Here is a 19631-nt window from a genome sequence, read left to right on the forward strand (position 1 = left end):
ATTCATGAAACATCATGAATCTTGTCTCTTAAGATAAGTGTAGAAAATGAAGAAAAAAAAAAGTGTAGAAAATGACAGATCGAAATGAATATTATAAATTATTTCTGCTTTCCAAAATGTATCTCTAAATACATTTTAGATACTTCTAAAATGTATCTCTTGTGGCTTCGAATACTGAAACAACTTTGTACACTTGCAGTTTAAGATTGTTTACTCAGAATGTCAGGATTTGGGCAGTTCTGGATTAATTATATATTTGGAATGTAGGCATCTAAATTCTGAAAGAGCACAATGATGGGGAAAGAGGGCATTTATTCGGCAAGGTACATATTTTTGAAATTGAATGCCAAAATCTTGGCTCTTTGTGCACCACTGCCAAACAGAAATACAGAAACAGAATTATGGAGAAGGAAAGAGTGGCTTTATTTCTTTGCCAGGCAAAAGGGGAACACAGTAGATGAGAACCTCAAGACCTGTGCCCACCACCTCCCTAGTAAATAGGGAGGTTATATAGTCAGGCTTCCCAGGTGGCAGAATAGTAAAGAATCAGCCTGCCAGTGCAGGAGACGCAATAGACACAGGTTCAATTCCTGGGTCAGGAAGGTCCTCTGGAGTACAAAATGGCACCCCACTCCAGTATTCTTGCCTGGAAAATTCCAAGGGCAGAGGAGCCTGCCAGGCTACAGTCCATGTGGCTGCAAAGGGTCAGACAGGACTGAACCACTGAGCACATATAGTCAGAGAGGGGAATGTGATAAGGATCAAGGCAGTAAAAGTCCTGCATTCTTTTTTCTGCAAAGTTTCAAAAGGGTAGGGTTGCTGACAAGATCAGGGTGTCTTCAGGGTCTCAATGGGCTTCCCTAGTGGTTCAGTGGTAAAGAATCTGCTTGCCGGGCAGGAGATGTGGGTTTAACTCTTGGGTTGAGATCTCCTGGAGAAGGACATGGCAACCCTCTCCAGTATTCTTGCCTGGGAAATCCCATGGACAGAGGAGTCTGGACGGCTACAGTTCATGGGGTGGAAAAAGAGTTGAACATGACTTAATGACTAAATAACAACAAAAACAGGACCTCAGGGGATCCGGTCTCCCAGTCTTGATAAGCCTCTCTGGTCCCTTTAGTCTTGCCTCAGGTGGTTTCATGGCTGCTCCTCTCTTGATTAGTAACTCTTCTGCTCTTTAGAACTCAGAGAAGGTCATGGAGGCTGGAGTCTTAGTATAAGAAATGGCAGACAAAATGACCTTCATGCCCGGGAGTCCTACAGGGCCATGCTTGGCATCAAAATGGCAATTCAATACTTTGAAACAGTTGCTATCTATTAAATGTAATGAACGAACTGAGACTTTTGTGTTGGCAGCAAGACTATCCTGTGGTTACTGTGATTGCTCATTTTAATATGACCATCCTGTCCTCTTTGCATGGATTAGGCAGCCATGATGCCACCAATATGCAGATGACATGCCTTTAGATCAAGTCGCTGTCACCTACAAATTGGAACTCACCAAGGGCATTGCCAAAGACTGAACAACAAAAGCATTTGCCATCTGCCTCTAGGAAATTGAACCCCCTGCTGTATAGCTGTTGACTTTCAACAACCTGGAGCAAGTTCAGGGTGGAGTGAGGCACTCTGTGCTCCAGGGAATCTGGTGGGACAGGGCTTTAAATAGTTGGATGTTTTTAGAACAGACGTTATGATCTCAATCCTTGCATCTCCTCACATCTAGTTCAGTTCAGTTCAGTCACTCAGTCGTGCCCAACTCTTTTTTTTTTAAAAAATTTTTTTTTTTTATTAGTTGGAGGCTAATTACTTCACAACATTTCAGTGGGTTTTGTCATACATTGATATGAATCAGCCATAGATTTACACATATTCCCCATCCCGATCCCCCCTCCCACCTCCCTCTCCACCCGATTCCTCTGGGTCTTCCCAGTGCACCAGGCCCGAGCACTTGTCTCATGCATCCCGCCTGGGCTGGTGATCTGTTTCACCACAGATAGTATACATGCTGTTCTTTTGAAATATCCCACCCTCACATTCTCCCACAGAGTTCAAAAGTCTGTTCTGTATTTCTGTGTCTCTTTTTCTGTTTTGCATATAGGGTTATCATTACCATCTTTCTAAATTCCATATATATGTGTTAGTATGCTGTAATGTTCTTTATCTTTCTGGCTTACTTCACTCTGTATAAGGGGCTCCAGTTTCATCCATCTCATTAGGACTGATTCAAATGAATTCTTTTTAACGGCTGAGTAATATTCCATGGTGTATATGTACCACCGCTTCCTTATCCATTCGTCTGCTGATGGGCATCTAGGTTGCTTCCATGTCCTGGCTATTATAAACAGTGCTGCGATGAACATTGGGGTGCATGTGTCTCTTTCAGATCTGGTTTCCTCAGTGTGTATGCCCAGAAGTGGTATTGCTGGGTCATATGGCAGTTCTATTTCCAGTTTTTTAAGAAATCTCCACACTGTTTTCCATAGCGGCTGTACTAGTTTGCATTCCCACCAACAGTGTAAGAGGGTTCCCTTTTCTCCACACCCTCTCCAGCATTTATTGCTTGTAGACTTTTGGATAGCAGCCATCCTGACTGGCGAGTAATGGTACCTCATTGTGGTTTTGATTTGCATTTCTCTAATAATGAGTGAAGTTGAGCATCTTTTCATGTGTTTGTTAGCCATCTGTATGTCTTCTTTGGAGAAATGTCTGTTTAGTTCTTTGGCCCATTTATTGATTGGGTCATTTATTTTTCTGGAATTGAGCGGCAGGAGTTGCTTGTATATTTTTGAGATTAATCCTTTGTCTGTTTCTTCATTTGCTATTATTTTCTCCCAATCTGAGGGCTGTCTTTTCACCTTACTTATAGTTTCCTTTGTAGTGCAAAAGCTTTTAAGTTTCATTAGGTCCCATTTGTTTAGTTTTGCTTTTATTTCCAATATTCTGGGAGGTGGGTCATAGAGGATCTTGCTGTGATTTATCTTGCTTTGCGACCCCATGGACTGCAGCACGCCAGGTCTCCCTGTCCATCACCAACTCCCAGAGTTTACTCAAACTCATGTCCATTGAGTCAGTGATGCCACCCAACCATCTCATCCTCTGTTGTCCTCTTCTCCTCCTGCCTTCAATCTTTCCCAGCATCAAGGTCTTTTCAAATGAGTCGGCTCTTTGTGTCAGGTGCCCAAAGTATTGGAGCTTCAGCTTCAGCATCAGTCCTTCCAATGAATATTCAGGACTGATTTCCTTTAGGATGGACTGGTTGGATCTCCTTGCAGTCCAAGGCACTCTCAAGAGTCTTCTCCAACATCACAGTTCAAAAGCATCAATTCTTCGGTGCTCAGCTTTCTTTATAGTCCAACTCTCACATCCATACATGACTACTGAGAAAACCATAACCTTGACTAGATGGACCTTTGTTGGCAAAGTAATGCCTGTGCTTTTTAATATGCTCTCTAGGTTGGTCATAACTTTTCTTCCAAGGAGTAAGCGTCTTTTAATTTCATGGCTGCAATCACCATCTGCAGTGATTTTGTAGCCCCCCAAAATAAAGTCTGCCACTGTTTCTACTGTCTCCCCATCTATTTGCCATGAAGTGATGGGACTGCATGCCATGATCTTTGTTTTTTGAATGTTGAGCTTTAAGACAACTTTTTCACTCTCCTCTTTCACTTTCATCAAAAGGCTCTTTAGTTCTTCTTCACTTTCTGCCATAATGGTGGTGTCATCTGCATATCTGAGATTATCAGTATTTCTCCGGGCAATCTTGATTCCAGCTTGTGCTTCATCCAGTCCAGCTTTCTCATGATGTACTCTGCATATATCTAGAGAAGCACCAAATCCCTTCATGGTAACATCAGATCCTCATGACTAACAACAAACCTTTTGTAAAATGAGTCCGTCATGGTATTGAACTCCCCCTTCACCAAAACCGTATATATTGACTTTCCCCCACTGCAGCTGGGGAGCAGTCTCTCAGAGCTATCTGAGGTGCTGCCTCCTGGGCTGCAGTCTTTACTTTGCCCCAAATAAAACTTAAGTCACAATTCTCAAGTTGTACATCTTTTTTAGTCGACACCATGAACATATAGCATGCATATAATACGTTCCTCAAGCTCACTGGATTTATTCTTTTTTAATGAGCACCTTACAGTTATTTCTTTCAGAGCAACTGTACTTTTTTAGATGCTTCTAGTGTTTAGACTTTTGGGTAAATAATCTTACTATATTTAAATTTTTAGCAACCAATTGCATAGAATCTGACCTCATTGTTAATTAAAAACGACTCTATTTTCTAACAACCAGTGATACACTCTCCCATTGTTGTTGCTCAATTGCCCAGTTGTGTCCGACTCTTTGCAACCCTGTGGACTGCAGCACACCAGGCCTCCTGTCCTTCATCTGCTGAAGTTTGCCCAAGTTCATGTCCACTGCATTGGTGATGCCATTCAGCCATCTCATCCTCTGATGCCCTCTTCTCCTTCTGCCCTCAATCTTTCCCATTGGCTAACTGTAGGTCCCCAGGCAAGTCTTTTAGCATCTTTGGAGCTCAGTTTCCTTATCTGTTAAATGAGGCAGTTCTATTAAGTTTCCTTCCAGTTCCAGCACCTTGTTGGACATTGGAGCTGAGTTAGCAAGTCGGATGGAGTTGCTAGCTTCATTAAGAAGCATGTATACAACACATGGAAGTTTTAAACTGCTGAAAAGATAGGCCAAATTGCTTTATCAGATTTTGAGTGTTTGCCAAGAGAAAGGGGCGGGGGGCGGGGGGTGCTGGGTGGTTTACATTCACGTGCTTGTAACCACAGTTCTTACGGAAGATAAGAAGAAATATAGCCTACTGAATAAAAGCTCCCTGGAGCAGCAGAAAGAACCAACTTTCAGGAAGAGGGAAGGAACTTGCCTGGGATGGGTGGGTGTGGGGCATGAGGGCCATGGAACAAGAGGAAATCCGGTGTTTCCATTGAGGACCTGCAGACTTTCCAATTTGGCAAAAGCTTAAGTTGTGCACAGACCGGCCTCTACTCCCTCCCCTCCCAGACTGCTTGCAGGAGTCCAGGCTGGAGGGCCTGGTGCAAGGACAGAATCCTCAGAGGAAACCAAGAGATCACAGAGCACAAAGGTTCAGCCCCTGTGCCTCTCTGAGAAGCAGCCCCTTTTCCCAGGCTTCACTGTGGGAAAGGTTCAGACAATGGTCATGAGAAGGCGAGTCAACATCCATGGAGTGACAGGAAAGGAATCCTCATTTGACCTCTTGCAGGCAGAACACCAGAATTAAGGGAAGATTGTGAAGGCGTGTGATACACCAGTCCCTGGGCTCACAATGACCCCCAAGGCTGCTCGTGCGCCGTCCTGGCCTTTAAAGGGCAGTGAAACCAAGCAGGAACCTGTGGGACCCTCCAGCATACAAAAGCCTTTCCGTGTCCCCAATTCTTATTTGTAGGGAAAAGGCATCGGCCTTCTAGACCTTCCCTGAGTTTCAGAGGGCAGATTCAAACAGTTAATAATTAGAACAATAGAGTCACAGGACTCAGAGTTCCTCCTGAAGGAACATACATAACAATCTGATAGAAATCTCTGAGTTCTTCTACGGGAACTAGGGCCCCACCCAGAGGGAGGATGGGAACTTCAGGCTGAGTACAAGTCTGGACCCCAGACTGGTTGGAACCAGAAGGCTGATGATTTAGATTCCTAGAGCACCACCCAGGTACCTCCCCACCGACCAATCAGAGGAAGGTCATACACCCCACAGCCTTTAGACTCTTTTGAGCATGAGTCACCCATTCTCCTTGCTTGGCCTTGCAATAAACCGTTCCCGCTCCAAACTCTGTCTGTGTGTGTCATGAGGCACACGAACTTGGGTTCAACAACAGTGGGTGTGTTTCCAGAATTGCCCCAGGTCTTTGCTCAAAACCAGCGAATCCCCATCTTTAGCAGGAGCTAACATAAATCTTTATAAGGGCTTCTCTGGTGGCTCAGATGGTACAGAATCTGCCTGCAATGCGGGAAATCCAAGTTTGATCCCTGGGTTGGGAAGATCCCCTGAAGAAGGGAATGAATGGCAACCCATTCTAGTATCCTTGCCTGGAGAATTCCATGGACAGAGGAGCCTGGCAAGCTACAGTTCATGGGGTTGCAAAGAGTCACACGTGACTGATGACTAACACACAGAATATAAATCTTTAAGTTAAAGGGTTCAGAGATAAGACCAACAACAACAAAAAGAACAGATGGAACCAGCTGGGACCAAGATGGTGACCAATCTGACCTCCAACAGACCTTGAGTCTCATCATATGTTAACCTTACTATATTAGCATGTGAAATTGAGTGTTTCCTGCCATGTCAGTAAAAAAGGATGTCATAGCCATCAGTGATTTTGGGCTTCCAAATGTGAATTTCTGAGCCCTGAGAGTGCCCAAAAAGGAGAACAATGCCTGCAATCCAGCAGCTGTCCTTTGCAGCCACTCTAAGGACGTGAAAAACCAAGAAGCAGGATGCTGGCCTCAGATAGCTGAGATGCATATGAAAGGAATGATTTCAGTAAGCCCAGACACTTGCATCTTCCCATATGTAGAACAGCGTTAAATTCCTTAATTTGAGATATCTGGCTTTCCTTAATTAACAACAATCTTTGATGTGAACATCATCTGAAGACTACTTGCCTCCCTTGTTGCAAACTTTTGTCTAACCTGATCCTTCCCCAGCCCCAGAACCCACCCCCCACCACGGAACATCTCCCTCCCAACCCCCAACAATTTTCTCAGGGTCACTTTGAGAACCTGTCTTCGGGGTTTGAAGTCCTAAAAATTCCCACCAAATAAAAGATAACTTTCAATTTCTATGTGGTGACTATCTTTTAAGTCAACAAGCATATTAAATGGACATTAAGAATCAGAAAAAAATTAGTAAGAGGGTGGCACTCCACTACTTTCAGAAAACCCTACCCCTTCCTTGGTTAGACTAGTGTATATGCCTCTCCACCATCAGCCTCACTCCTCTGCCTTTTGTCTTCATTCTTGAAAATTCAATCTCTCGCACCACATGGATGAAAAGTTCATCTGTGAACTTAGTCCGCTTTCTCCATTGCTTAGCCACTGAGTAACACTTGTGCTGTGTGGATCTCAGCTTCAGTTTCGTTATTCAGCTGCTTGAACCAGGATGGGAAAAGAGCCCTCTGCCTGGCAGGGAAGAGAGCCTCAGCCAGGCTAGGGCCTGAGCAGGGTCCAGAGGACTTAATTCCATAACAGGAGAAAAGTGAAGTAGAGAGAAAGTAAGACCAAAGGTTGTAGAAATGGAAAGGAAACAAGCCAGAAGTCATCGAATATTCACACTCTACTCTGGGTGCGATGGCCTTAGGGAGAAGCCTGGGGAAACGAAGAGGTGGGACCCCCTGTCTAAGATCCTGCCGATGCCGGGTCTGTGCTAACGTCCAGGGGCATGTGCACGGTTAAAAGGTGTGGCTGGAGAAAGCCACCGGTAGGCCAGGGAGACACCACCTGGTGATCCTGATCTTGGTCAACCTCCCACCATCCATTTCTTCAGGCTGCAAGGCTCGGAAACATGAATTCTGTGAGCACATTGGAAGATACGGACATACAGTTCCAAGCAAGGATGCTCATTTATTAACTTTCAGTTGGAAAGATAGTTATTAAGTGGGCAGGATGCTTGCATCAACCTGATCAATGCCTGTTTTCCCTGAAGGCAGGAGGCAGAGAGGAAGGCAAACTTCCTAACAAGGGGAACCAGGTGAGCATAGGAGGACTCTCCTGCTAAGGCACTCTTTCCTGCTCCCACCTGCGCTTAGACAAGGAAACCGTCCACAGAGCCAAGACTGTCCTTCCCAACATCTGAAAAGGTATCACCCACATCTGGCTCCTGGAGGGTTTTTTCCCTACTCTCTACACTAACTACAGCCCTTCGATTTACACCCTTTTCTCCCAACCACAGAGTGGCTTCCCAGGTGGATCAGTGGTAAAAAATCAGCCTGCCAAGCAGGAGACGTGCATTTCATTCCTGTGTTAGGAAGATGCCCTGGAGAAGAAAATGGCAACCCATTCCAGTGTTCTTGCCTGGGCAATCTCATGGACACAGGAGCCTGGCTGGCTACAGTCCATGGGGTTGCAAAAGAGTCAGATACGGCTTAGCAACTAAACTCCTAACCACATACCACAACATCAGTATGGTATGATTTCTGTTTTTTTAATTATGAGTGAAATAATATTTTAGTCCATCCTCCCCAAGATTCCTGTGATTCTATATGTTTTTATGGACAATTTCCTAACTTGGGTATTCCTGAGACTGGCTATTCAACTGTGTATGATGTAATTTACTAGTTTAATTCTCAACATAGAAATTTGTCTTCTTTATTTCTAATGTAAGGGTTGCAGGACAGGGGTCTCACTGTTGCCCCCAGGAACCAAGGAAACCTTCCAGATTTAACCAAACTACAGGGGGGTCATGAAGCCATCACTCAGCAGGCCCTCCACAGCACAGCTGTGATCTGCCCAGACTGGTGCGCGGGAGAGCTTGGGCGAAGTGAGGGCAGGAGGGATGGAACCAAAATCACAAGGAAAAAACCAGGGGAGTCAATGTTCTCCTCGTTGTCTTGACCCAGAGCCCTGCCGAGGAGCCTTATGCTGCTGAGATTCCAGACGGCTTGAGCAGTTCCCTGAGGCCCAGTGGCAGCATCCCTGCTCCACAGATGGGGGAACAGATTGACGAGGGACCTGTGATTCGGTCGGCAGGCAGAGAGCTAGGTGTCCATGACGTCACCTGCCAGACTCTCACTTGGGATTGGAAGCAGGTTCTCAGCCATCAGGCAGGGCCTCTTGCCAGAAAAACTGGAACCAAAAACTCCTTTGTGATTCTCTGCATTGGAGGAAATGCTTTGGGAGACCTGTAGATGGCTGGGTCCATTACGGGTTTAATGCTTCAGGACAGTAATCTAGTCTCCCCACAGCTAAGCCTGCAGAGATATGTGCTGTGGGAAAGATGCTCTGAGGTACCCTGCTGAGGTGGGGAATTATCAAGATTAGCAAAACGGCCATTACTGCCACCCACCACGTTCCACTGAAGCACTTCCAACACGCTTTAAGCATCCTGGTCATTCCCTCTGCGAAGCTGAGTACGTGCCAAGTCAGACTCTAAAGGAATCCTGTGAAAATAACTGAGGACCTGTTCTCAACTTGAAATCGCAAGTCTCTTTGCCTGAGGAGGTGATTAAAAACTTGTCCCACCTCCCCACGCAGACACTCTTGCCCCCTGTCTGGCCGCCCCCTGCCGTGGACTCTGCTCTTTCCTGCTCTGTCTTGTTACCATTCCTGTTCTCTGCTCTCCAAGTCTCTCTCCATTTTGCCTCACACCCAAGTTCTTTCCCATGACTCTCATGACCAGAAAAGAAATGGAAAGGAAGATGCCTGTGCTCCTGAGGTTCTTGGGTTCTACAAGGTAAACAAGATTAAGCCAATGAGCATTCCTCAGGGATGAATCATTTGTTCATTCACTCATACTTTTAACAAATATTTATTGACTGTAATAAACAAAGGGACTCCTTATCCACAGGAACTTAAAATCTGAAGCAGTCTTCCGTAGCTGGGCCCAGTGTCAGAATCACTGGAAGCCACGGTAGTTTTCAGATATCTGCATTTTTAACCAGTGAGAGTCGCTCAGTCGTGTCCGACTCTTTGCAATGTTATGGACTATACAGTCAATGGAATTCTCCAGGTCAGAATGCTGGAGTGGGTAGCTGTTCCCTTCTCCAGGGGATCTTCCCTATCCAGGGATTGAACCAAGGTTTCCCACATCGCAGGCGGATTCTTTACCAGATGAGCATGAGGGAAGCCCAAGAATACTGGAGTGGGTAGCCTATCCCTTCTCCAGCAGATCTTCCTGACCCAGAAATCGAACCAGGGTCTCCTGCACTGCAGGTGGATTCTTTACCAACTGTGCTATCAGGGAGGCCTTATCGAGCATTTCATGAAAGCCCCCTCATTTCATTTTTAACAAGTGTTTCAGGTAATTCTGAGGTAATAGTGCCTTGAAACTATTTGTTGAGTAGAACAAGAGGTTCCACTACACCATGACTCAGAATGGGACCACGGGAAGAAAGTCAACCCCATCTAGATGTTTCAGGAGCCCCCTCATTTCTTATCCATGTAGGGATGCTAGATTTAGCAAATAAGAATATATAGTACTCCATGAAAGGATGCTATCATCACTAGTTATTAGAGAAACGCAAATCAAAACTACAGTGAGGTATTACTTCACACCAGTCAGAATGGCCGTTATTAAAAACTCTACAAATAACAAACACTGGAGAGGGTGTGGAGAAAAGGGAATCCTCCTACACTGTAGGTGGGAATGTACATTGGTGCAGCTACTACAGAGAACAGTATGGAAGTTTCTTAAAAAATGAACAGTCTAGTCACCATATGATCCAACAATCCCATTTCTCCTTGCAGTCCAAGTGATTGGGATCTCCTTGCAGTCCAAGCGACTCTCAAGAGTCTTCTCCAACACCACAGTTCAAAAGCATCAATTCTTTGGTGCTCAGCTTTCTTTATAGTCCAACTCTCACATCCATACATGACTACTGGGAAAACCATAGCTTTGACCATATGGACCTTTGTTGGCAAAGTAATATCTCTGCTTTTTCATATGCTGTCTAGGTTTGTCATAGCTTTTCTTCCAAGGAGCGAGTGTCTTTTAATGTCATGGCTGCAGTCACCATCTGCAGTGATTTTAGAGCCCAAGAAAATAAAGTCTGTCACTGTTTCCATTGTTACCCCATGTATTTGCCATGAAGTGATGGGACCAGATCTTAGTTTTTTGAATGTTGAGTTTGAAGCCAGCTTTTTCATTCTCCTCTTTCACTTTCATCAAGAGGCTCTTTAGTTCTTCTTTACTTTCTGCCATAAGGGTGGTGTCATCTGCATATCTGAGGTTATTGGTATTTCTCCCAGCAATCTTGATTCCAGTTTGTGCTTCTTCCAGCCCAGCGTTTCTCATGATGTACTCTGCATAGAAGTTAAGTAAGCAGGGTGACAATATACAGCCTTGACGTACTCCTTTGCCAATTTGGAGCCAGTGTGTTGTTTCATGTCCAGTTCTAATGTTGCTTCTTGACCTGCACACAGATTTCTCAGGAGGTGGGTCATGTGCTCTAGTACTCCCATCTCTTGAAGAATTTTCCACAGTTTGTTGTGATCCACACAGTCAAAGACTTTGGCATAGTCAATAAAGCAAAAGTAGGTGTTTTCTGGAATTCTCTTGCTTTTTCTATGATCCAACAGATGTTGGAAATTTGATCTCTGGTTCCTCTGCCTTTTCTAAATCCAGCTTGAACATCTGTGAGTTCTCAGTTCATGTACTGTTGAAGCCTGGCTTAGAGAATTTTGAGCATTACTTTACTAGCATGTGAGATGAGTGCAATTGTGCGGTAGTTTGAACATTCCATGGCATTGCCTTTCTTGGGTTTTGGCCAAGTGTGTAGTATATCTTAATATATGGTTAGATAGCATCACTGACTCAATGGACATGAATTTCAGCAAACTGGGAGATAGTGAAGGACAGGGAAGCCTGATGTGCTGCAGTCTATGGGGTCTCAAAGAGTTAGACATGACTTAGTGACTGAGCAAGAACAATGCAATATTTGGGACATACTTATACTAAAATTGTACTCATTGTTTATCTGATTTTCAGGTTTAACTAGACATTCTGTATTTTACATGGCAAACCTATACCTACCCCATCTCAAAGTGAAGACCTTAGAGTCTTTGACCTGCATGCCTCCTCTGCCCTACGTGAATCAGTCCTACCCAGCATCTCTGCTCCTGCCTCAACAGGCCTTTCACTTCCTTCAGGATGCAAACACCACCCATGGGCCAGGGCCACCCACACTAGGCAGGCAGTGTGAATGAGTCAGCCCCGAACCACAGTTCATCACGCTACTCAGGGAAACTTCTCTTCCCGGCTCCCTGTCACCTCACCCTCTGGTGTCAGGTGCCCAACCTGTTACTCCCAGACTAGATGCCTTCCTTGAAAGCCCCTACTTGCCTGAACTCTGTAAATACTGGTCCTCTCTGGCCACCTGACCACTCATCTCATATGGAACAACTGTGTTGTAAAGATGAAAGGAGACAAGGAATAAAGAGAATTTTGATGTAAACACAAGAACTACCCTACCTGTGATTGTCAAACCATGGTCTTACGACCACAATCTTGGGTAGATTTATAACCATGACTGCTCTGATTTTATCAGTTCATTTATTTTTCTAGGTTAGACTTTATTTGAATGCAGTAACTAAAAAACTGAAAGTCACTAGACTATACAGTTGGCAACCAACTCTGTGGCTTGTTTTGAGTTGGAGGGGGCACAGTTGACTATCTACCCAGCATCCATTCCTTCTTTTTCACTCGCTAACAGAATTATGATTTTGTTCAGGGATTCATCCATAAAGTAGGTGCCTCAGCTCTAAAGATGGATCTAACTGATCACTGGTAACACCCTCCCCTGGCCAGCAATGGTTTCAGGAATGGGCAGGTGACCCAATACTGTCATTGAGTCATGAGGTGAAACTTTCCAGGGGTCTTCTAGAAAACCTCACCTAACTCCCAAGACAAAGTGCCAAGAAGTGCTGGTCCCTCTTCTTCCTCTGGATACCGTCAGGACTGGGTTGGATGGCTAGATTGATGTTGCCATCTTGATATTAGCCTGAAATGAAGCTTGATGCTGAGGAAGGCAGAATGAGAGGGACAACAGAACTGGGACCTTGAAGACACTGTGGACACTGGAGAACCACTGAATATCCTTCCTCTTGAAGCTGGTTTGGATAGGATCCTTACTATCTGTGTATGCACTTGGAGCTTCTATTAAAAGGGAATGTCGAAGGCAGACATTTAAAATTCTTAGATTCGCAGCAATAAAGGTGGATCACCCGTCCCTTCTTCCATCCAAAGGGCAGACATTTGCTCATCCTTATTTGTCTATGAATATTGCCCACAGTAGGAGTGGAATTGATTAGCTTTCCCTTTTCTATGAGTTTGAATAAAAATAGCTCTAGTTTAATGTTTGTTGATGAACTGTTGAAAGTAAGTTTACTCCTCCCTCAGGTGAAACCTCCATATTTAAGCATCTTCAGATCCACAAGAAACAGCATGTGATGTCTGAACTGACATACATTTTTCTCTGGAGCACAGGCAGAGGCCAGAGTCCCTCAGGCATCTTTAAGGTGCTGAAACCCACAGCTCATGGGCAGAGCTCTGGGCCAACTATATCACATTCTACTCTTAATGTCCTTGACTTTTCCTGCACCCTTCACCTCCTCTGAGTGTTGAGCTAGCCCCCTGGCTTGGGGCTCCCACTTTGTAAACTCTACCCATGCTGCCTTCTCCTGTTTCAAGCATTTCCATAAACCTATACATCAGTTCTTCAGAAGAGGGCTGACTCTGGGCTGTTGACTCTGAAAAAGTGCGTGTGCTTCTCAGGGATTCCAAAATAGTACAGTAAAGCCACTAGAAACTAATGACATCTTAAATCCACCAGCAAGGACACAACTAAAGGAGTGAATGGCGCCAAGCCAGGGGCTCTTATTTGAATATGGATAAGACATAGACACAGTAAAGGAGGAAAAGAAAATACAATATTGGATTAATCATGGACACTAATAAAAACCAACACATGAAACTGGCAAGAGGATAAAAACAGACATACCAAAGCGAGGCCAATTCATTCCATAAATATTTACTGAGTGCCTACTACCCTGTGCCAGGCATGACCACAAGTTGCTAAAAATACAAACTAAGTTCTGTTTCTGCCCTCAAGAGATCCCCAGTTTTCCTAGGGACAGACACATAAATAATTTAAGATAAATCTTAAAGAATGAAAGAATTCACAAAATGGGAAGTGGGGGAGGTAGGAGTCATATACACAAGCCAATTCATATGGAATTCTCAGAGTAAACACGCAGGCTTTGTATTCAGGCAAAAAAGTGGTGGCATAGAGAGAGTGGGGGCTGGAGGGTGAGGCTGCTTGTGTTTGACCTTCCCTCCTGTTCCAAGGAATTTGACCTTCCACACGTAGCCAATGGATTTTGGTTGTTTGGGGGGTGAGTGGGGGACTATTTATATAATTATTTAAGCAAGGAAAAGATACCACCAAATTTGTGATTTCATTCTAAAGAAGTATCAATATGCAAAAACGTTCACTAAAATATGTGAAGAAGAAGTTGTTTTGAATATTTTCATTCCTAAACAATCTCTTTGAGGGATATTCACAAAAATGATAACTGTTTTTACCTCAAGGAAGTTAAGTCCATGAGTGGTTTTTCACCTTTGAACATCTGCATGTTTTAAATTCTTGTGAACATATATTACGTTGATGATTTTTTAAATGTGTGTGTGTGTTTAGAGATACGGATGGCATTTTTATAGACGGAGACTAGCCATCAGGAAGGCCTATTACAAGACTGTCCTCATGGTTCAGGTGTGGTATATGAACATCTGGATCAAGGCAGGGGGGATCAGGTGGGAGAAGCTTCTTGGGCCAGAGGCAGAGTTGCCCAGTCTAGGTGACCACTTAGTAACAGGTTGGTGGGGAAAGGGATAAAGGAGTCAGAGATGACCCAAGGAATTGGACAGACCTGGGGCTAGAAGAAGTCAGGGTTCGACTTCTTCCTTCACTGACTCAATGGACATGAGTTTGAGCAAACTCCAGGAGATAGTGAAGGACAGGGAAGCCGGCATGCTGCAGTCTATGAGGTCATGAAGTGTTGGACACGACTTAACAACTGAACAACAAATATTCACACTACAGAGGTGGAGGCCAAGGTTAAGCCTTCCCTTCATAGAACTGCAGCAATGGACTCCCACTGGCCCATGGCCCACTTACAACATCCCACTGCCCACACCTACCCAGTCTTACCTGGAAACTCCCTGTCTGAACTCACCAGACCTGCCTGGGAGAGCCAGGTTTATTATCAGAAGCTCACAAAGCTCAGCCTCCTTGAAGGCAATTAAAACTCCAGTGTGGGAGAGCTTTGGCACCAACTATTTTTTCCACCTAGCTGACTCTTACCATAGATGTAATAGTCCACCAGCTCAACGTGGAGCCAAGTGGGCGATGAAAACATCCTCTGCTGCTGTCTGAGTGCAGCCCTCCACTCCCTCTGCCCCTTGCAATTTCCCAAAGCTCCCATTCAACAAGGAAAACATGGGCTTGATTAGTGGGTTTGACATGGGCCAAACAGTTGCAGTCCATTCTCATCTGACAGACAGGAGGAGCACCAATTTCCGTCCAAAAAAGAAAAAAAAAAAAAAAAAAGAGTGACAAGGCTAGAGCTGAGCTGGCTGGGCCAAGGAGGAGGATTGCAAAGGAGAAAATTGCCTCCATTAAGTCAAATCCGTCCTGGGAGGATGGGCTGCAGAATCAGTTCCAGGTCACCATTTGCATGATCACATTAATCTGTCTTTTTTTTTTTTCCAACTACATTTTTATTCCTGCCACCTAATAAAGTTCGGGTCTACTCCCCACTCACATAAGGATTGCCAGAACATGAGAAATAGGCAAATTCTAACTGTAGGCACCATTTACAACTAGTGGCATAGAAAGTGATCCAGCTCTAAATTCCAAAAAGAAAACAGTACTGTTTAAAAAAATAGGTAATTTGATAAAGACAACTTTCAATAGTTTAAGCATCAGGACTTTTGCCCTATATTGTGAGGGAGGCAAGACTAATTAGAAAACAAAACTTGGTCAGTGGTGTGCTCTTGCTGGTCCCCAAAAGCTGAATGGTAAATTACTAGGAATTTTGCAAGCTGGTTGACATCACATTGGTAGTTGGAAATCAGCTATGGTGGAAGCACCTATACCACGGAAATTGGCAAATGCTCTAATTGTGACGGCCTCTCCTCTCAGTTCAGTTCAGTCGCTCAGTCCTGTCCGACACTTTGTGACCCCATGAATCGCAGCACGCCAGGCCTCCCTGTCCTTCACCAACTCCCAGAGTTTACTCAAACTCATGTCCATCGAGTTGGTGATGCCATCCAGCCATCTCATCCTCTGTCGTCCCTTTCTCCTCCTGCCCCCAATCCCTCCCAGCATCAGGGTCTTTTCCAATGAGTCAACTCTTCCCATGAGATGGCCAAAGTATTGGAGTTTCAGCTTCATCATCAGTCCTTCCAATGAACACCCAGGACTGATCTCCTTTAGGATGGACTGGCTGGATCTCCTTGCAGTCCAAGGGACTCTCAAGAGTCTTCTCCATCACCACAGTTCAAAAGCATCAATTTTTCGGTGCTCAGCTTTCTTCACAGTCCAACTCTCACATCCATACATGACCACTGGAAAAACCATAGCCTTGACCAGACAGACCTTTGTTGGCAAAGTAATGCCTCTGCTTTTTAATATGCTATCTAGGTTGGTCATAACTTTCCTTCCAAGGAGTAAGCGTCTTTTAATTTCATGGCTGCAGTCACCATCTGCAGTGATTTTGGAGCCCAAAAAAATAAAGTCCGGCAGTCATAAAACATTTACCAGTACAGAACTATGATCCTCTTTTAATTTAAAGGTCTATTTATATACACATTGGTGTGTGTGTGTGTGTGTGTGTGTAGGAGAAGGCAATGGCAACCCACTCCAGTACTCTTGCCTGGAAAATCCCATGGATAGAGGAGCCTGGTAGGCTGCAGTCCATGGGGTTGCAAAGAGTTGGACACAGCTGAGTGACTTCACTTTCACTTTTCACTTTCATGCATTGGAGAAGGAAATGGCAACCCAGTCCAATGTTCTTGCCTGGAGAATCCTAGGGACGGCAGAGCCTGGTGGGCTGCTGTCTATGGGGTCGCACAGAGTCAGACACGACTGAAGCGACTTAGCAGCAGCAGTGTGTGTGTATATAAAAAGCCACAAAGTAAAATACCTAAAATATTAACTGTATTAATTCCAGGTTATGTGACTAACAAGTTCTTTTATCTTCTTTTACTTTATATTTTTCCTACAGTGAACATGTATTCCTCATATAATAACCAACCTTCTGGCAAAAGAAGCAGTTCCTTTCCCTTCAGAGCTCTCTGACTCACCCCCTTTCCTCTCCTTCCTTCTCTTTAAATTTCCTCCTTCTCTGACCTCCTGGGTTTTTATTGCCTGCGTAGGGTGCTGCTGAAATCCCAAACTACTCCCCTACTCCCAGGCAGGCAGAATGCCAAGTAATGAGGCCAGGTGAGTGGGTGTCGGGCTCCAGGTGCATGGAGCCCAAACTCAGCCAAGGTTGAGGGGGCGGGGGCACTGGCTTCTGCCCTGGGCACAAAGCTGGTACTGGTGATTTAACAGAAGAGCAGTGACCAGCTGGGGAAATCAGCAATCTTGGCCCAGGTGACCCCACGCTCTGTAGATAGGACTACACCACCCCTTCAGGTATTCATATCTGCATTCACTCGCTGCATACTGACCATTCCAGTAGATTTACGGAGCAGGGCAACCCCTCTCAGAGTTCACAGGTAGTGCTTCACTGTCTCCTTGCTATGGTTGGGTGTTCTTTCAGTTTATCAGACATCAACCCACGCACGGAGAGCCCAAGTGATTTGCCCAAAGTCACTCATCCTGGAGCAGAGCTGGGACAACAGTCCAGGTATTAATATTGAAGTTCAGGTTTCCCCCCTTGATTATATCAAGTACATCAGAAGACTCTGAATTTCTGACTGTATATATTTTTGTTTTTTTTAAAAAGAATTTTGTGAATATATAGTGTAAGGGATTTCATTTATTTATTTTTTACCAACTGTGTAGTTTGAATGAAACTTGAGCTCCTGTTTTGGCGTGAGTAAAGAAGTCTAAGACAGACTTTTTGGATAAAGGAAAGGGTCTACTGACCCCTGACCCCAGCGGGACTTGGTTTTGGAACTTGAACTTGGTCTCTGTAAGAAGGTAAGATGCTACCATGTTTTCTCCTACTTTCTAATATTCCTTGTTTGAGAGACTTTTGAGTGTGGGGTAAATGCTGGTATTACTGCTGGTGTTGCTTCTCCACCACTTTCACTTTCTAATCCCACAGACTGGGAATCTCAACACCCACCTGCTGCCTCCAAACTCCCCACCTCCCACAAGGTTAGAGGGCTTGGTGCACAGAGGGCTCCCTAACACTCTGCGGGATCTCTTCAAGCAGACAGGGGACAATGTGTATGTCCACAGTGCAGTCCAGGTTTGGTTGAGGGCCTCTTGGTTCTGGTTACTCAGCTGGCCTGCAGAAACTTCTGGTTGGCCTGTGATTGGCAGAGAGACCAGACCCTGAGAAGAGGACTCCTTCCAAAATCAGGAGGGGGCTGCCCTGCAGGCAAAAGTGTCTAGAAACCCATGAGCAGCTTTAGAAGAAAGGCAGTGCTGATTTCAAAGTCTTGTTGACCAACCTGTGGGCTAGAAAGGATTTTAAAAATTTATCCGATATCTTTTAAGGCAGTCCCTGGGAGGTGAAGGAATCACCATGATATTTAAGACAGGGGCCATGTAGTTGGGGCTCTGGTACCCAGTCCTGCTCCCCTCAGTGCCAACTGGAGCACACCCACTTTTTTTTTGATGTACATAGGGTTTTCTTAAGGACTTCCCTACAGCTCAAATGGTATAGAATCTGCCTGCAATGCAGGAAACCAGGGTTCAATCCCTGGGTTGGGAAGATCCTCTGGAGAAGGGAATGGCAACCCACTCCAGTGTTCTTGCCTAGAAAATCCCATAAACGGAGAAGCCTGGTGGGCTACAGTCCATGGGGTCGCAAAGAGTCAGACACGACTGAGCAACTAATCACACACACACACACACACACACACACACACAGGGTTTTCTTATCAAAATCTTCTTTATAGAAAGGGTTACAGTGCCTTAAACACAGTAAGTTTGAAAGTTAACTCCTCTAATATAACCACGTTGTTAAAGAGGTTGAAGAAACTAAGGCCCGGCAAGACAAAGTTCAGGCAGAAGTGAGTGGAAGAGTCAGGTCTTTCCACTCTACCCACAGCCACTCTTGCTTCAACCGTCCTTTGACTTGGCAGACTGTTGACCTTGGCTGCATGAAGCACTCATGTCTTTCTGGTCTACCACAGCCTTCGCTCTTGCCGGTGAGGAAATGATCTAATCGTTTTCAATTTTGGATCTGGCTCCACTACCTGCACTTGCCTGCTTGTTGACTTCGATTTCCTGTCTGTGGACCCTGGCCAATCCAACAGCAGACCTGCCAGACTCTTACCTCCACATCCTCTGCCTCTCCACACAATGCAAATCTACATCAACTTTGGTGGTCCTGGGAATTGCCAAAACACCTCCATTGACCTGGAAGGGAATAGACTGTAATCAACTCAGTGCCCTATACCTAGTCTGCCCTGACTCAATAAGCTTAGGGATGACAAGATAGCTATACACACATGATAAACACCAAAATATACTGCAGCATCCACCCACAGACTGAGACCCCCCACCAAGAGTTCTGAATAGTTACATGAATAATAAAAAAGTCACAGATAATCCCTATATCACTCTCTTATTTCCTCTTCTGTCGAATACACAGTGGCAGAACTTCATCTACTGTCACAGAGAGTCTCAATTTATGAACAACAAATACTTTAAACTCAAAGGTTATTCCCAAGCAGTCTCATT

The 19631-nt window shown here is 44.8% G+C and overlaps 1 protein-coding gene across 1 annotated transcript in view; it reads right to left on the reverse strand.

Moving 5' to 3' along the window:
* LOC122683652 overlaps nt 1–19631 on the reverse strand; it is a 143784-nt gene that overhangs the window by 11375 nt on the left and 112778 nt on the right. The window contains exon 4 of the mRNA XM_043887439.1: nt 19225–19307. Coding sequence (XP_043743374.1) covers nt 19225–19307 — 83 coding nt within the window. The remainder of the gene's footprint in view (nt 1–19224; nt 19308–19631) is intronic.

This window comes from Cervus elaphus, chromosome 25 (genome assembly GCF_910594005.1).
Source record: "Cervus elaphus chromosome 25, mCerEla1.1, whole genome shotgun sequence".
NCBI classification, from domain to species: domain Eukaryota; kingdom Metazoa; phylum Chordata; class Mammalia; order Artiodactyla; family Cervidae; genus Cervus; species Cervus elaphus.